Genomic DNA, 17,720 nt, shown 5'->3' on the forward strand with positions numbered 1-17,720 from the left:
AAGCTTTTAGTAACAACTGGGTTTTGTTTGCTTCTCCCCTCTCCAGAAGTCCAATTTTCATTCTTCTCAATTTTGAGATAAGTTCTCTAGGGCTAAAATTACATATTTCGCTCTAGAGCATCTTCTTTACATGATTAAAGATAATCATTAATTTTACCCAATTCAAAAAGCAGTCCGCCCACCAGGACATTTAACTCAACTTAAGACAAAAAGGAAAAAACCCAAACAAACACCACCTCCTCAAGTGATCTTGCTCAAATTTTCCAAAACATAGTATTTGGCATTTAGAAAAATTTCTAAGCACATAAAAAACAATCTGCTTTGAAATGTTTTCCATTGTAACACATGCCACAATTCTGATGGTACTGAGGGATCTGGTGCTGAGGGATCAAGACAAGATAAAGCATGTGACATAGAATCAAGACCTTCACCTGCAATATGGTGTTCAGCTTTTTTCCTACATATATTTGTGGAACTGGAATAGAGACAGGGAAGGGCTAATGGGAACATCAAGAGAACAGAGAGCTTACTACAAGAAGCAGGTCAGAATATCTTGGCTTACCTGTTTTAAGAAACAAAGGCTCATCTGGCCATAATGATATAGAAAAACTGGCCGCAGGGATACTACAACCAGAGCAGAAGCACTGCAACTACACAATGGAAAGTACTGATCTCACATAAACTGCTGGCTCACAGATGTTTAGAAAACAGATTTTGAAAGGTTATCTTTGAGTTAGCAATCATTTTGGCTAGATCGAGTATTGTCTGTCAACTGACACAGAACTTAAAGCCAGCTAAATTCCATTTCTTGTTCTCTGCTCATTCTAAAGAAATGCAGTCTTGCGCTTCAAATTTTCTCGCTGAGTTACCCAGCAAAGCACAGCTACAGTGTAATTCAATGGGGAAACATGGTTGAGAGGGAAAAATGACAGTCTGTCCATGCATTGGGTAAGGAAAAGGCCTTCACCAGAGGTGACTTATTTAAGGGAAAGGTTATGGCTGGCAGAAGAACATGGGGTGCAGACTAGCCCTTATATATACAGGCCATAAATTACAAAGATGTTCTCAATTGTTAGACCAAGCAGGCTGTGGGACAGTTTCCACTAAAGACTGAACAATTTCACAGCTCCTGCCCTCCATGTTTACACAACTATCTGCTCTCAAAACAAAGTTCGACAGGTTTCTGGAAATGATTATGTGACAAGAGCCTGCACCTACACGGGCTGGACTCTGTTCTTCAGACTTACAGTCAATCAAGCCTTTTAATTTAAAATTAAAAAAAAAAAAAGAGAGAAATAACAACAACAAAAATGTATACACTGCTGTCACAGCCCTAAATCAAAAGAACATTGCTCTCCATTACTATTCTATTTTACATTCCATGCCTTGGACTTTCTTCAGGGAGAATGAAAAGCTTCTAAGCAAAGAAAGCGTGATTATTCCACTGGACAAGTAGGGATGAGGATGAAGGGGAAGAGCTGGGAGGATGCCCAAATCAAGGCTGGAGAAACACAGGCAAGAGCCTACTAACCCAGAAATATGCAGTGACAGGCAGCTACGATAAGCCAGGATTACCTGCTGGAGCGGCACTCCCAGTGCCCGCAGGATACTTGTGTGCTCTCCAAAAACAGAGAGACGCAGATGAACGCTGAAACGCTTCTGTAGGGGCAGAAGAACAAAGACTCCAAAGAGTGGATCTCCAAAGGACACACCTTCGAACTGCTCCAGAAGACTTATATAGAGATCGTGGAAGGACGCCAAACCAGGGAGAGGAGCATCCAAGTTCAGGGAGTCCAATGCCTTGGGCTGGCAATACACAGAGAGAAGGGCAGCTGTATAGCGGTGGATCGGTGCTTCTAGAAAGAGGTCACTGCCTGTGAGGAAGACACACATAAGCCGTGCAAGTTTGGCAGCTGTAGGGATGCTCTGAAGGGTTTTAGCACGCCAGGTTTCCAGCAACAAGACCCACTGAAGGTTCCAGGTCACAGTGTTTACGAGATCAAGCGGGAGAGAGTTCAGTACAGCCCCACGTGTCTCTGCATTAGTCACTTTGTTGTAGAGGCTGATAAGTGGAAAGAACGGCCAGTCTGAAGGCAGGATGGGCCCTTTGACCTCAGGAAGCAGCATTGACTGGACAAGGTAATTCCGTCCTTGGTAGGATGCTTGGGAACGCATAAGGGTAGGCTGCAAGTGGACAAAATGAGAAAGGTAGCAGGAGCGAATGAAAGGCAGATTCTGGTATGATTCTTTCAGCAGGGCACCACGAGTAGCTTTTGAAAAAAATGCTGCTGCAGAGCCAGGCTGTGCCAGTTTGGCACTGGTACCCAGATGCAGGATATCAGAGAAGTCAGCTGCTTCTGGCCCTCCAGCTTTCCCTTCCCTGGAAGATAAAGATAAACGTAAGTTTAAAAAACAATGAAAGCAACCACCAAACAAACAAAATACCACAGAAATTCATCTCTACAATCTTCCTGGATCAGGGAGAGTAGTATATGCACAGCACTTGCAACACTTTCTACAGCATTCAGCTATGATAATACTAAGTGCCTGTAAAGCATCAGCTATCTTGGTATTTACAGTAAATGCACAGAAATACATTGGGAGTTAGCAACACTAAGGCTTTGCCATGAAAAACCTCTACACAATGCCAGTAATCTGGTGTGGATGATGCAACCCCTTGTCCAGAGTGGCAGTCTACTTACCCACACAGCTGTCAGGGTGCTGAGATGAAATACCACACATCATATAAGGCCTACATGAATCAAGAAGACAATTCTCCAAAGAGTAGCTTTGCAGCTGGCAGTGGCAAGGTCAGGGGAGCCATACAGACTGGCAGTTAAACTGGAGGAGGGGGATGGTGTTTGTCAAATCCATGTGCCACAATCTCAGACAAGAGACCAACCATGGTCTCAGATTACTCGCCAAATTCTCATAAAGTGGTAGCTCTATAGTGGGTACTTGTGAAAAATAAAATCAACCAAACAACAAGAAACCCAACAATCCACCCAAACAACTCCCAAAACTTTCCTTCCTTTTCTTCCTAGAAAACTATAGTATCACCTTGGCCCAATCTCCTACAGGGACGCACCATGGCAAATTTCAAAGAGATTGTGATGAAAATGATAAACTGCTACCATTTTCTTGGCCAGACATGGGAGGCTTCACATTTGAGATGCTCATGATTTCTTCCAGTGCAAGGTGGAAGACATCGCAGTTGTCAAATCAGCAAAAATTTGTGTAAGAACTTGTATAATAAGGGTTTGAGGAAGATTTAATAAGCTTTTCAGGCTATGGCAAACTCCCATATATTTTCTAGACTCACTACTCTTAGGACAGCAGATGCTGGGCCTTAGTAAGAATCAATTCTGTCAGGAATCACAGCACTCTTGCCACAGAGGAGATCAAAAGAAACTGGTCACATTCCTCAACATCAGTACATCGGAGAGAAATCTGCAACCACACTGCTGGTCTGACTAGAAGGCTCCATGACTGGTGAATATGCCAATGAGTAACTAAAATCTGAATGCAGACCGTACGAAAGGCCAAAAATTATGACAAAATTGCAGTGACAACAGGTGCTTTTTCAATTTTCCCAAGTTTTTCCATGCACCAGACTACAGAAAGGAAAAAATGCAAAGCTTACAGAAGAAACTCTGGGTTAAAGGCAAGATCCAGTAGGACCTCGTAAGCCAGATGCTCACTCCCTGGCAACAGTCGGCTTAGCAATGCCATGGCAACACAGTGATGGAGGGAGGCATGCTGGGTGTAATCCGGACAAGAGCCTGCCTGTACAGGAAACAAAACAACAGATAAAAGCACTGTATCACTTGTCAACAAGGCAATCAACAAGGACAGGAGAGTCAATCGAGACATAGACCTCGCTGGGAAGTGAGAGACTAAGGCAGATGGGAAGAACTGTCAGCTTTCATACTGAGATCTTTCTGCTGCCCCTGATTGTCTTCGACAGTCAGACATCTTTTTAGCAGCACACTTGAAAACTTTGCTCTCCCTGTAGTCCAAAGACAGGCAAAAATATAATTCTGCCATCCAAAGTATTTTGGATCTAAATTCCCACATCATTAACCGTAAAGATATTATTTGCTAATGGGACATAAGAGACAGTTGAAGAGTCACCAGACCTAAGTCAGGCATGAGAAAGAACATGGATGCAAAGACCAGTTGCCAGTCTGACACACTGTGTGGGAGAGGCCAGGTGGAGTCAATTCCTTGGGTAAAAGAAATGAAAAGACTAATAATGATACCATTCTCCCAGCCAATGCTAACACGAAGTACTGCAGATGATATTCATGGCGCAGGATCCACGCAGATGAGGGAGTTACAGAGGGAGGTCCAGTCTGCCAGCTTTGGTGCAGATAATCCTTCAAGCCTCCGAAGCCCAGCACAGAGCTGTACTATAAAGGAATCAGAAGTGGAGACAAATACTACTAAGACAGTTCACGGTTGGAGGAAAGTAAGACATAGCCCTCTCCAAGGCCTACCCCATAACTTCTCCCATGAGAATTCCTGTTGGCTACTCCAAAACAGATAATTAAAAATAGTCTGATGAATATCTGCTTTTCTGCCTCAGGTCTCACGTGCATCTGTCGTGACCATCCCCACCACAGGTACCAATAATCACTGTCTACATTTTCCATACTGCTTTTTAAGGCAGAAGTCTGGCCAGTGGCTTAAGAAGTTCTCTTCAGCCACTACAGTACACACTCACTCTCTTGTTTAATTTTGTCCCATGTTTCTTTGTTATATATGCTTCAACCATCCCTTTTCTCCTCTGACACTCAGTTATTTATTTTTAGCCAAACAACGGTTATTTAAGCCCTCTCAACGTTCTTTATAAATCCATCCTTTAAGTGTCATCATCATTCATCACCTGCTCTATAAATCCATCTTCCCAGTGTCAACTGGATATCGGAATTCACAGATATTTTTCAGAGCCTTGTCCCACCTGTTCTGAAAATGGGGGTATTTCTCTCTACAGTAGTTCGATATTTTTAAAACAAAAATACACAACAATTCCTTTTTAATAGTCCTCCTAACATCACTCTTAAGCCTGGGAGGATACAAATACTAACCTCCCTTACAAGCGTATCATCATTCACCTGGAACTTCCAGTGAAAAAGTCTATTCTCACCTTGCTGGTCAGGCCTTTGTGAATGTGAGTGATGCTATTGATGAGAAATAGGAGGGCAGTGAGGAAAGGAAAAGGTGACTTGGAGCCAACCAGACTGAAAGGAGGTTTGCCTCCAGTGCAGCTCAGAGATGCAATGCTGGAGACAGATTCCGGTGCTGGGGAACAAGACAGAGGGTTGCACAAAGCAGAACACGGCCTGTGGGAACAGATAAAGAGAAAGGGGTCAGGTCAAAGGCTCTCTCACTGCTGAAGAATTATCTTGTAGAAATGTTACTATCTGGACCGTGCCACACGCTGCAGTACGATAGAAGCCCTGAAGACTGTGCAAGAAAAACACTAGTATCACTGTTGGTCAAGTAAGCACTATCACCATACAAGCCAATGCCAGTGAACTGTCAGGAATTCTAATCTTCAGCTAAATTGTTCATGACGTGCAGAAATACTGATGCAGTGATACATCTCTGATGTCAAACATTTAAAAGCATTGGGCCTTTGATTAGAAAAAACACACATTTCCCCATGTACATACGTAAACCAAGCTAATGAAGCTTCCCACCCAGTCAAGACAGTTCAATAATAAACCAGCAGGCAAAGTCAAAAAGCCAGCTTAAATCTAAAACTGACATGGCAAAAATGCTGCCCCTTATGTACTCATGAAATGCGTATTTTTAAAGTCTATTCAGAAAGAACCTAGCTTTAAAAGTACATGAAGATGACCGTGCATACTGCTCCTGGTGTGTGTGCTCACTCTCCGTGGCAAAACCAGAACTTTTCATACCAGCAGCGCTTACGGGGCCCGCACTAGACATACAATGTCTGTACAGGCAAGACCACTACAAGGAAGAGTGACCACAAGAATGTTGCTCAACAGTAGTGGCAAAACCAGTAGGGCAAATCCTGTCAAAAATCCATTTCGTTATTCTATGACAGAATTAATTCTTTAAATGCATTGCTCTTCCTTCCACGGGCATTACCCATGTAGGAGATGCATGAACACATCTGGGGCTCAGAGAGTACCCTGAACTCCTGGCCCTAATCTGACCAGAATGTTTAAGACAAGGTTGTCAAAATATTAAGGCGGGGATTAGCTGACTCTTCGTTTTTACCATCCAGGGGTTAAGAACAGCCTAGGAGAATTCTTGTCGATGGGCTTTTACAGGCTGACCAAATCCATTGTTTCCAGACCTCAAGGACAAGAAGGAACGGGTCTAATGAGTGCCCTTGTGCTGGAAGCTTTGGTACTAAGAGCTTTATACCTCAGTTAGTCATGAAAGAACACGGGCCAAACTGTTTGGTGACCATTCAAATACCACTTAAAACCAAAGAGTTCAAGGGCCCTTATATCAGATGTTCTCAGAAGCAGCAGGATGTCTCCCTGACAACAAGTTAAGCCTTTCAGACTCCCCCTCTCCAGAGGGCTGATCACAAGCTAGTCGGGAGGCTCCCTCTACAGCAGAAAGACAGAATATCTGCAGTGCTGAATAGTTTCTAGAGCCAGAGACAAAGCTTACATTGTCCAAATGTCTGAAAGAACAGTTTGGTATCTGGCCTTAAACTTTCCTACAGGGGCTTTCAAGGCATTAGTGTAGCTCTGCAGGAGCTTAAAGACAAGAGCCTATATTATTTTATATAAACAGCATCACACAGAGCATGTGAATGATAGATGCACACAGACACACTCATTTCCCCAGCATAAGATGGACTCAAATTGAAGGGTTTTTTATTTTTTTTTTTTTTAAACCCACGAAACCAAAGAAGAATCAAAGCCATTCTGAAATTAGTATGAAAAACACAGCTACGTGGAAGGGCAGAAATGCAGACCCTGCAGCAGCACCAGCAGGAAAGGAAGAACTGGAGAACCTCTGTGGTCATCATGATATTTGCTGTGAGGAGAGAGGACAAAGCAGGGTACAGGATAGAAATAGTACAGGATAGAAATGAGGCTCCCTTGGCTTCTGGCAACAGCATTTTAGTGAAATTATTTTACCTGAGCAAGTCCCACATGCTGCTCATGGCTGGCTGGCTGAGAAGGGGCTGCAGCACCTCAGATGTCAAACGTTCCAGTTCCTCTAAGCAGTCAATTGGATTGACTGATGGCTGCAGAAGACAGGATCGAGAAAGACAGGAAAAGATGGTGAATGAAGGCATTCCAGCGAGGGCAAAAAGACAAGTTGATTTAATTGCTTTCTCTGTGTGAATTATCTTTTTGCCAGAACACATCATCTATACAGGGATACTGCTCTAGGTTAGAGCTGGCCTCACTGCTGGCAGTGTGGAAGCTGACAGCTGGCACCTCCAGGTGTTCTCACATTCAAGTATTAAAACACATCACAGAGCTTTCTTAATTGTCAGGAAGTAAGGTATGGGATCCTTGGGATCAAGATTCCCTAAATATAAGATTGCCCTAAGGGGCTAAACCCCCCTCCCCATACCATCTACATGCTGATCTTTCCATTTAACTTGAAGATGACACAAAGGTGATCAGAACTACCTTGAGAAAGCAGAGTGGCACCATGAGGGTCTCAAAAAAATTAAAAAAAAAAAAATCCACTGTATAAAGTGCAATTGACCTACCCATCAAAGCATGACTGTGGATGAACACTGCACAGAAGAGGATTTGTGGCTTTTAGAGAACCATCCGAATTCTTCGACCCTAGTAAGCAATATTCCAGGTTGAAGGAACATGCTGGAAAATTTTAATGTTCTTTCCCTTCATTAGAATGCTGCTTTAGGATATAGAGATACCTTCTATAACTTAAAATCTAATTTTTCCCCAGGTGAAATCCCCCTCCAGAACTCAGTAAAATCTGCACGAAGATGTTAACCTTAGTTCTTAGTAGCCTAACAAAAATATTCCAAGGTGCCAGAATACACTACTCTATTTACTAGACGAGTTGATTTTTTTTTTTGCATACATCCATTCAAACATGCTACATGCAACTTTACTTTTATTAATCAGATAAGATAATCACAGGTAGATGATTGAAATTCTTTTCAAGTGGAAATAAAAAAAATCTTATGCCGTAGTTCAAGGACTTAAATTATTTTGTCAGACACTCTTCTGGGATATCTATAAAGCTTGAAAAGGAATATTAACTTCTTGGTTATCCTGGTCCTCTAATGCTCAGTATCTAATGACAGCATGTGAAGGGTACTACCAAACTTTGGTGCACTGAAGATGTATTTGAAAGATACTGGCAGTTTCCACCCCAGCCACAGCTACCAAACAGTCACTTTGGGCAAGTTTCAGAGGAGTTGCAGAAGTGTGACTAACTACAGCCATTAAATTACCCCCACACCTTGAAGACAGCTCTCCCAGGTCAGAACTCGGGCACGTCAGCTTGGCCGAAAAGAGGAAACACTCATTCATCTTTAGAACATGAATCTTTAAGGTAGCTAAAGTATAATACATTATTCTTCAACAGCATCGCAGTGATGTGTCACCTTTGGTAAATTCACTTTAAAAGATTCCGCAATTCTCTGGTCACATACTACAACTGTATCTGGGTTACAGAATTTGACCTTGAATGTCATTGGGGCAGCAAATAAATTTATCTTTATTGTTTCCTATCCAAAATTCATACGGCATGACCCTCAAATGCTCAATCTTCCAACCAGATTATTGCAGTTTAGCTGTCCACATGTAAGCTCTCAGACCACAGCAAAATGCAAAAATGCGCAACTTGATTTAGCTCACAAGGAGAAAGGGCTGCCAAGCTTAATTAGGTCCTATTTGCTTCATGCTTTGGATCTCTGCAGTAAATCAGAACAGTCACAGCAATACCACATACCTCGATTGAGATATTTGTGATATTTGGTACCGCTAATGTGAAGGATCAGCTGACTTATCTGACCCTAAACACCACACAGCCTAGATATGAGCTGTGGTAAACAAAATCTAGTCCTCAGCATCTCTCTTTTTCAGCACTGCCTGTAAGTTCAGGTTTTCAGAGGTAATATACAACCTGATGCTGGTGAGATGAAAAGCCACCCTGCATTTTCAGGCCTTACCTGTTGGCTGCAAGAGCTGTAGTAAACTCCCAGGTAGATCAGATAAGTTGTGGTCAGAGGCTGGAGAGTTTGCCAAGTTTCTGCCTGGGATATCTCCTGGAGGGATTTTTTCAGACCGGTCTCAAGGAAAGGCTGTAAGCCTGACACTTGATTCCATGCTACTGGAGGAGGTGGAACCTGTTCACTGTCTTCTGAGCTGTTACTGAAACACAATGGAAGAATGACACAGGGTAGTGAATACATCTCCAAAACAATTGTCTCTCTAAATTATGATTTTTTAATAGCAAGGTTTCCAATTGCATGTAGTCTGGAAGGTGACACCCAACAACAGCCATGAGGGGAAAAAAAAAAGTCTTTGCACATTCCCACAGACCAGACCAATTTAGGCAGAAAGGACAAACGCAGAATTTACTCATGAAAGCTGAAGTTTCTTCACCTTCACTGTTCTGTCCTTGGGCTATGCTTTAGTTTTACTGGACACACCACCTCAGTACCCAGCCTTAGTTAAACAGTTTCTTACCTTTCACCAGAAAAAGTACCCAGGTCTTCAGCAAATCCTGCCGCTTTCACGTCTATCAAAACAATCTCTTAATCCTGACCCATCCTGGTCTCAGCAAAGAGGTTCCTTCCTCCAAACCTCAGGGAAATTACTTTCTTCTCCCCAAAGGGAAGGTCAAAGGAACTTCCTAGCTTCTTTCAGCAGGGCATTCAGCTAACACCGCCCTTCTGCCCCAATGCAGATTTTTACTCCTGTCTCTTACTAGACTAGCAGTTATAGAGCTGTCAGACCAGATACCCCTATACACTCCACCATGCAACAATTCACATGTGGGACAGTAAACCATCCAAAATGAAGTAAAAAAAGGTTATAGCCAGGTTTCCAAACCAAAGAAGGGGAAGACAGGATGCCAGCTACTCAGGTACACAGAACTGGATGGAGATGGCCTACCTGCTCAGCTTGGCCTGCAGCTCTGCCGCGTAGCCTGCTGTTTGCGTCACATGTATCAGCAGAGTAACTACTGCCGTAGCTCGCTGGACAAACAACTCAATCATAGGGCTCTTCCCACGATAAGCGCTGAGCAATTCAGGCAGGGACTGCAGTATCCTCACCAGCACAGGGTAGAGATCCCTATAGTATGAATCACAGAATAGATGAGGTCAGAAGGGGTCTCTGGAGATCACCCATAGTTCAACTCCGTGCGCAAGCCAGGTCAGCTAGAGCAAGTTCGCCCAGGAACACGTCCAGATGGATTTTGAATATCTTCGAGGATGGAGAGTCCACAATCTTCCTGTGCAACCTGCTCCAGTGCTGGATCACCTTCACAATAAATTTTTTTTATTTACACTTAAGTGAAATTTCCTGTTCTTCCATTTGTGCCCATTGTTTCTTGTACTTTCAATTCACAGCACTGGAAGATCCTAGTTCTATCTTCTTTACATCCTCCCATCACATACTTATAAAGATTGCTAAAATCAGATTATGAGAACCATCACCACCACCAAAATAACAAAAACAAGCAGACATGGAAAAAAGATGACAAAGAAAGAATACTGTCATTCCAAATTGATCCGAATGGGACCTACCTAATACTCTGCCTCCAAGCATTCTGACAATCTCTTGGAAAAACTACTTTTATTTTATTCTTGTTTCCCTAGTTCTCAAATTCTCCTCCAAAGTACCCACAGTTATCATCATGCAAATTTAAGGAATATTCTGCTATTTCTCTTTCCTCAATATTATTTACAGTGCTAAAAAATTATATACACCTGATTGGGCTGGAGAACAACCCAATTGTTGAGGGAGCCCAGTCTGCTGTGGAAAGAGAATCTCCCTTCTGAAACTTAACACCGGCCTCCCTTTTGCGCCTCTTCAGAGCAACTGCATAGCCAATCTCTGTGCTTCCAAATTAATGCAACTATAGGAGGAAGATTCAATGCTTGAGGTAGGTCAGACTTATCCCAGTACAGCACGCATGCTGGTGACTGCTGCCCATAGACTGCCTTTAGGTCATCGGATTCAGTCCTAGGTGTGCTGCAAACTACGTGTCTTGATGTCACACAAGCATAGGTTATTCATGCCTTCGGTGATCTCCCATAGTACAGAGGAGAAACAACAAAATACCAGTGCTTAAACACAGGAGATAACTAACTACCAGGAAAAAAAAAAGAGACAACACTCAACACAAATACCTTTAGAAACTGAGTTTTACTGCAGGAGGCCGGACAAAGGGAGATAACACTCCCTGAAGGAAGAGACCGAGCCTGGAAATCCCTATTATTTGCCCCTCTGGAAAAGGATGTCCATTTTCTCTGTTTTCCCCTCCACCCCCATTTCTCCAGCTTTGGCCTGTACCTGTAGAGATCACAGGCCTGACCATAGCCAGCCGCCACAGCCCACAACCGGAAGGCTTCGGTGCTCAGCCTGATGGCTTCTTCCCTCGGCAGGAGCAGATCCAGTGGGTCTTCAGCTATAAATCGACTTAACCGGCTTTTCATTTCAAATTTGTTAAGCTGTAAAAAAGAAAACAAACAAAAAAGAAGATAACCACCACCGAAAAAGACAAAGGGATAGAGACAGTTGCATGCATCATTATCTCATTACTCTGACACACCAGAAGAACTGCAGATTTCAATTCAGCTCATTCTAAACTCCTCTTGCTCTGTTCAAATCTGTCTTTATCTTGTGCAACCTTAAGAAGCATACTACGAAGGATCAATAAATGATGAATGGCTATTAAGAGAGAAGCATTACTGGAAGGGATGCCTAGGTGTTGCCTAATCCATTCCTAACAAAAATCAACTACACCTAAATCACTCCTGACCGAGGTTCGTCTAGCCCCCACACACTCTTGTTTTGGATGTTCTCTGCAGCACTTAACTGACTTTTTAAAAAAAATATATAATTATCCTTCTTTAGGTAGTCATAAATAGAACTCTATTAGTCAAGATTACATGTAAAAATGTATCTTATGAAAAACCATGTATACAAAAGTATTGAATTGATGCAGATACTCTTTTTGGGAGGTCACACTACATGGCTTTCAGAGTTCCTACAACACAAATCTTTCTATGATTCTGTTTATTTTATGAAAAGAGTACCTCCTGCCTATTACTTTTATAAGATTATAGAATTTTAATGCCTTGGAAATGTTCTGAGGTTACTCTAGTATTGAATTAAGCATGACATGACTCATTTGCAGTTCTCTAGAAATAATTTTTATCCTCCCCAACAACTGGGTATTTTTGCTTAACCATAAAAAAAGAGCTTCTCTTTCCTTCTCCCACACATCCAAAAGCTGGTGTGTGCTCTGTCTAAACAAATGAGATAACAATGTCTTTTTCACAACACAAGGACATATTATAGATAATTTAAAATTCAAATGCTTTAGAGACATCTTGTAGGGAAATCAATGCACACCAGCAAGAAAGCAAAGGAGCTGATGAATCAAACTGAATTCTGCCACCCCTCCTACAGAACAGGGGGCAAAGTCAAATTTACTTCCAGAGTAGGAAGATGGAAGAATTTTGTTGCTAGCTAAAATAAATTCCTACATTGATGATTTTGATTTAGTTTTTTATTATCTTCCATTCCCATGCCTAAGTGCCTGTAACATGCCAGATGAGAGTGCAACAGAACCAAAGTCTGAGTGGCAGGAACCTTGTAAGCCATTTTTACATGCCTTGAAACACCTGGAGTACAAAAAGTCTAAAACAGAGTAAAATTTAGAGATTTTCTATTATGTTCCTAGCACCACTTAACAGCCTTTAAATACTCCACTATCCATTATCAGCACATTGTTCTATGTATTTTACAGCACAGACTGGTGTTCTTCTGCTGATGTTAGCAGTCTCCTGGATGGCAATTTATTAGATGCTATTAAAAATACTGAACCAAAACCCCTAAGAGGTGCTCATTGCACTGTAATGGGTGCTGCTCTTGGTAGATATTGCACATTTATAGCACCAGTGTGATGACCTAAATGAGTGAATGCAATTATCTCTGAAGTGGAAAACCTGTCCAGAACTGGATAAGAGGTGATGGAAATACTGACAAATGACCTCAGAGTTATTAAGACAAAGGAATAGCAGGGAAGTTCAACTTGGGTTGTAAGACACAAGGATAACAACTAAATCTCTGGTTTATACAGTCCTAAGCTGCCTATCACAGGAACACGGGAGAGTACAGAGCATCACACACCAATGTGTGCTCTAAACATCTGCTGTAGATCAGTATTACTGAGCTGTGCTGTGATTTTGTATAAATGTGCTACGTAAAACAAAAAAAGCAGAGAAAAGCTTGAGACAGCTTTTCTACTGGTACACAGCAGAAGGCATCATCATATGACACAATCAGAAAAGCTCTTCTGAGAATCACTCACCAGCCTGGCTGTTGCATTTCGGCCTCCAGATGCCAACACTCTGATGAACTTCATAGCAGCGGCACAAGGAACTCCATGGAGGCTCATGAGTAAACACCCTGGTTCAGCCACTTGGGGATTCCACTGAGTAGGGAGAAATTCCCTGACAATGGTCTCAATCAACCGAGGACAGTCAAGCAGCTGCAGAGAAACAACAGGCAGCACAAATAACTAAAGGTATGAAATCACACAGATATGCAGGACACATGTAAAACACAAGTTTTTATAATCTCCTTGCCCTAGCTTTACCTGTTTGCTTCTTCCCTTTTTCAAACCTTTTTCTACCATTCCAGAGCTCCTGTACAATATGAGATTTTACCTGGCTGCATGCTTCGGAGGAGTGCCTTGCTATGTGGGTGAGGATGTGCAGTATATCCAGGACTACTGTTGGAACAGGTCTTACCACCTCCAGGATGTACCTCAGCCGGTGCTGGATCCGTGTCTTCAGAAGTCCCTGAAAGGAGGGAAAAAAAAAAATCCATTATGCTCTTAACCATTGCTCTCTGAACTGCAGCTGCTGGAAAACAAAAGTAGATTAACTTACATCTTCTGCAGAGAGAAGGGTTTAAAATTACCAGTGGGAAACAACGAGATGTTTCTGCGGATTTCCCAATAGGCTAGCAAATGAGCAAGAGTTAGCTCCAGAGAGCAGGAACAACTGAACTTCTGTTCTGAATCCCCAGATGGTGGGGTTTGGATACTTGTGTCTTCCAGAGTGTGAAACTGTAAGTAGCAGGGAACAGGAAAACAACCTTGCCTATAAAGGACTAGTAAAACCTAATGTGGCTGAGAAGGGCTCTCACACTCCTTGAATCGCTTTGGCTAGACACCTCCATCTAATGCAGCGCCCTGTCTGATAGTACCTGTCTGTCAGAGAAAGCTGACAGAGGCAGAGAACAGACACCAATCCCTATTTTGCAGTCAGCAAAGAGAGATGCAGAGAGATGATGAGATTTTTTACTTTACGGTCCTCAAAGCAGAAGACCATGATCAGTGGTGGTGCTAGAAAACAAATCTTCAATTTAAACGACAGCATTATGTATTCTTAGTTCTAGGGAAAGGCAACTCCAAAACACCTGAGGTCGTAGTACCAACGCTTTTAAGGTTTTGCCAAGTAAGGTTGTAATTCTAGGCCTTACCAAGCTCAGCTGCTATTTTAAAGACTCCTTTTCGAACTGTGTGGAGTATTGGGTTGTAACAGCCAATAAGCAGGTGTGAAATGGAATTTTACAACAATTATAACAGTGGAGAATTTTATCCCAAATATCTTCTGAGTTCAGGCCAGTTGGAACAATTTAAAATCCATTATGCTGAACCACACAACTGTTTCCAGAATCAGAAACTGATCTCATCTCTTCTGTCTTCAAGTCTTTTGTCAAGCTTTTTAAAGTGTCACCTAGTAGGATACATCTGAAATCACAAAGCCTCTAAACGAGACCAGATGCACAAGTACAGGAATTCTTTTTCCCAGTGAAGCTTTTAACCAAGTGCCATTCAACCCATGTGCCTGAGGCTGTGTTCAAGTGATGGGATCACAGTCTCTAACGATTGCAGCAGGCAGGAGAGTTGCATTAGCACCACCAAGGTTGGGTTTGAGATAACAAAGATTGCTATTTTTAGATCTCAGGTATGCGGGATTAGGCTTAAATACATGAGGAGTTCCTTCCTAATGCTGTAACTCTTTATCTAAGAAATGCAAACATGAAGAATGAAATTGGGAAAACGCTAAGTAGCCACATTATGTGAAATACAAAAAGAATGTCACAATACAAATGTAACTAGTTCTGAACTATCTAGCTGTAATGCCCACGTTTAACTTTACAAAAGTGCATACAGACACTTTCACAGTGTCTGGAACATTTTCACCTTTAGCTCAAGTAAGCAAGCTTGAGAATCATGCTTGTATGCAGTCTTCCAGCAAGCCTTACAAGGTCAGTGTGCTTGTTGCCAATTTCCCTAGAGAAGTTTGAGATACTTAATGATACTGAAACCACACAGGTCAAGTATCAACATTATTAGAGAGATCAATGAAATTACCCTCCTGGTAATATATGACAGAAACGTAACATCCAAGAGGCAGGGAAGAGTTCCGATTCTTGTTCAGAACGTTCTTAATGGCACACACAGGAGCGCAGGTGTTTCAAGAGCACACACAGCCACTGTGCAGAGCCCATTTTCCTAAAAAAGTTTCAGGTCTAGCTCTGTGCTTACCTTTACAACATCGTATCGGGCCACATCTGGATCTGGCTTGTTTTCATCCTTTAGCTTTTTATCTTGAGACTTCTCTGTTCCATTTAATTCTTCCTCTTCCTCCTCTTCTTCCTCCTCATTGTTGGGGACAAAGGGGAATGCAGCCATCCCTTGGTACCATGAGAAAGTCCAATCAAGATATTTCTATAAGGAGAGTAAAAGCATGTAAAATAAAATTCTTCATAAAGAAATCACTGAAGACAAAATTTTCAAGGATGCTCTTGATTACAGAATGCTTTATTGATTCCCACCTAATCCCAGGAAAACAGGAGAACAAAAAAGGTTATTCTAAAAATGCACAAGTACAATGCAATGTTTTTTCAGGGAAATTATTTTAACCTATGACCCTATACACTTGGGAAACCACGAAAAGCAGAAACTGTGAGGTTAATTAAATTCACTACATAGGTAACAAATAACAGCTTAAGTGAAAAATGTTTAGGATAAAAATAAATAAACCATGAAGATGTTAGAAGTTAAACTGGAATTCAGTATTTATTGTCTCTATTCCCATTTGGGGACCTGTACGGAACTTAGGTCACAAATAATATAGAATGATCATGTAAAAATCAGTATGTTAAAATGACGACTCCCTGGTGTATCTGTTCATGTTTGATTCAGCGTTTGTTTGAACGCCTTTCAGCTTCAGCAAATAAAAAAAGACCCTTTTTTGTTCATAGCTGATGACAATGTCAGATACTCTCAAGTCCTAGTGTAATACTGCAATAAGTGAGCTTTCAACTCTTCAGAGAGGGAATTGCTCCCATAGCAGAACTACTTGCCCCAAAATGTTTTAGAATATAAAAGACAGTCAAATCTAATGCTTGCACTACTTAATAACTGCTTTAAATTTCCATTTCCTGAACTGATAGTCAGAAATAACTACCACATTAGTCAGAAAAGAACTGGTAAACTTCAACTAAACCCTGAGCTGTTCTGAAAGATTTCAAATGGAAGTGCCAAGGAAGTGCAAGTTATTTTCAGACATTAAGAAAGAAAGAAAAAAAAAAAAGCAGTATTAAACAAAGTCGGTGAGTGAGTGTATAACATGATCAGAACAGGCCCGACTACAGGGGATGAAAGCCATAAGCCCCTCAGGAATACAAAGTTTGGGATTAAAGCCTTCCTTCCACCAAGAGAAGGAAAAGCACAAGACAAGAGTATCTGGGTTTTCGAAGGAAACGGAGAAAGGTGCTTCCTTCCCACAGCCATTGATAAATGAACAAAACCTTCTGACAGCATGTTTATGCGTGTTGATCTTCTGTGTTTAGAGTGGGATAAATCCTGTTTGTTTTACCAATCCTGCAGCAAAAGGCCCTGTCCCCTCCTCAGAGACCTTTTAAAACTGAGCAGCACGAAACTCTAGGAAGGACTCTCCAAGTGAGAAAATAGACTGACACAGCAATCACAGTGCTGCTTTTGGCACTGAGAGTCAGCAATCCCTGCTTACACAACACGTCACGCCACAAGCTTTCATCTGAGAACCACAGCACTGCAGACAGTTATAAACCAGAGTAATATCAGAAGAAAGAAAAGCACATTAAGAAGCTGATTCAGAGCATTAATTACCTACCACGAGTGGGCAGGACTCCTCTAGCAGAACACCATTAGGTTCATAGCTTAAGAAAGGAGCAAGATGTGGAAAAAAAGCTACCCAGTCCTTCATTTTTTTTGCCTCCCCACTAGGGATAGCTCTAAAGGCCTGGGAGAAGTTGCAGGGAGCTTCTTGAGATCTACCTACTCTTCTCTATTACCAGCCCCTTTGAAGCCTGATACAGGAGCAGCTCTCATGGAAGGAACTTGAAACAAAGCCCACAGCATGTGTTTCCTATAATGGATTGCTTCTGTCCAACCAGGAAGAAATCTTAACCTTGCTGCTCAGGGCTCTCTAG

General features: G+C 42.0%; 1 protein-coding gene across 1 annotated transcript in view; it reads right to left on the reverse strand.

The window, feature by feature from the left end:
- The window catches only part of RPAP1 (RNA polymerase II associated protein 1), a 42,736-nt gene that overhangs the window by 4,225 nt on the left and 20,791 nt on the right, over positions 1–17,720 (reverse strand). Inside the window, exons 12-22 of the mRNA XM_074149315.1 lie at positions 15,790–15,972; positions 13,898–14,032; positions 13,540–13,719; positions 11,514–11,671; positions 10,110–10,289; positions 9,161–9,362; positions 7,137–7,246; positions 5,150–5,345; positions 4,263–4,412; positions 3,644–3,786; positions 1,576–2,380 (exon numbers count right to left, since the gene is read on the reverse strand). Of these exons, the coding sequence (XP_074005416.1) occupies positions 1,576–2,380; positions 3,644–3,786; positions 4,263–4,412; positions 5,150–5,345; positions 7,137–7,246; positions 9,161–9,362; positions 10,110–10,289; positions 11,514–11,671; positions 13,540–13,719; positions 13,898–14,032; positions 15,790–15,972 (2,442 nt within the window). The remainder of the gene's footprint in view (positions 1–1,575; positions 2,381–3,643; positions 3,787–4,262; positions 4,413–5,149; positions 5,346–7,136; positions 7,247–9,160; positions 9,363–10,109; positions 10,290–11,513; positions 11,672–13,539; positions 13,720–13,897; positions 14,033–15,789; positions 15,973–17,720) is intronic.

Source organism: Numenius arquata, chromosome 6 (assembly GCF_964106895.1).
Source record: "Numenius arquata chromosome 6, bNumArq3.hap1.1, whole genome shotgun sequence".
NCBI lineage: Eukaryota > Metazoa > Chordata > Aves > Charadriiformes > Scolopacidae > Numenius > Numenius arquata.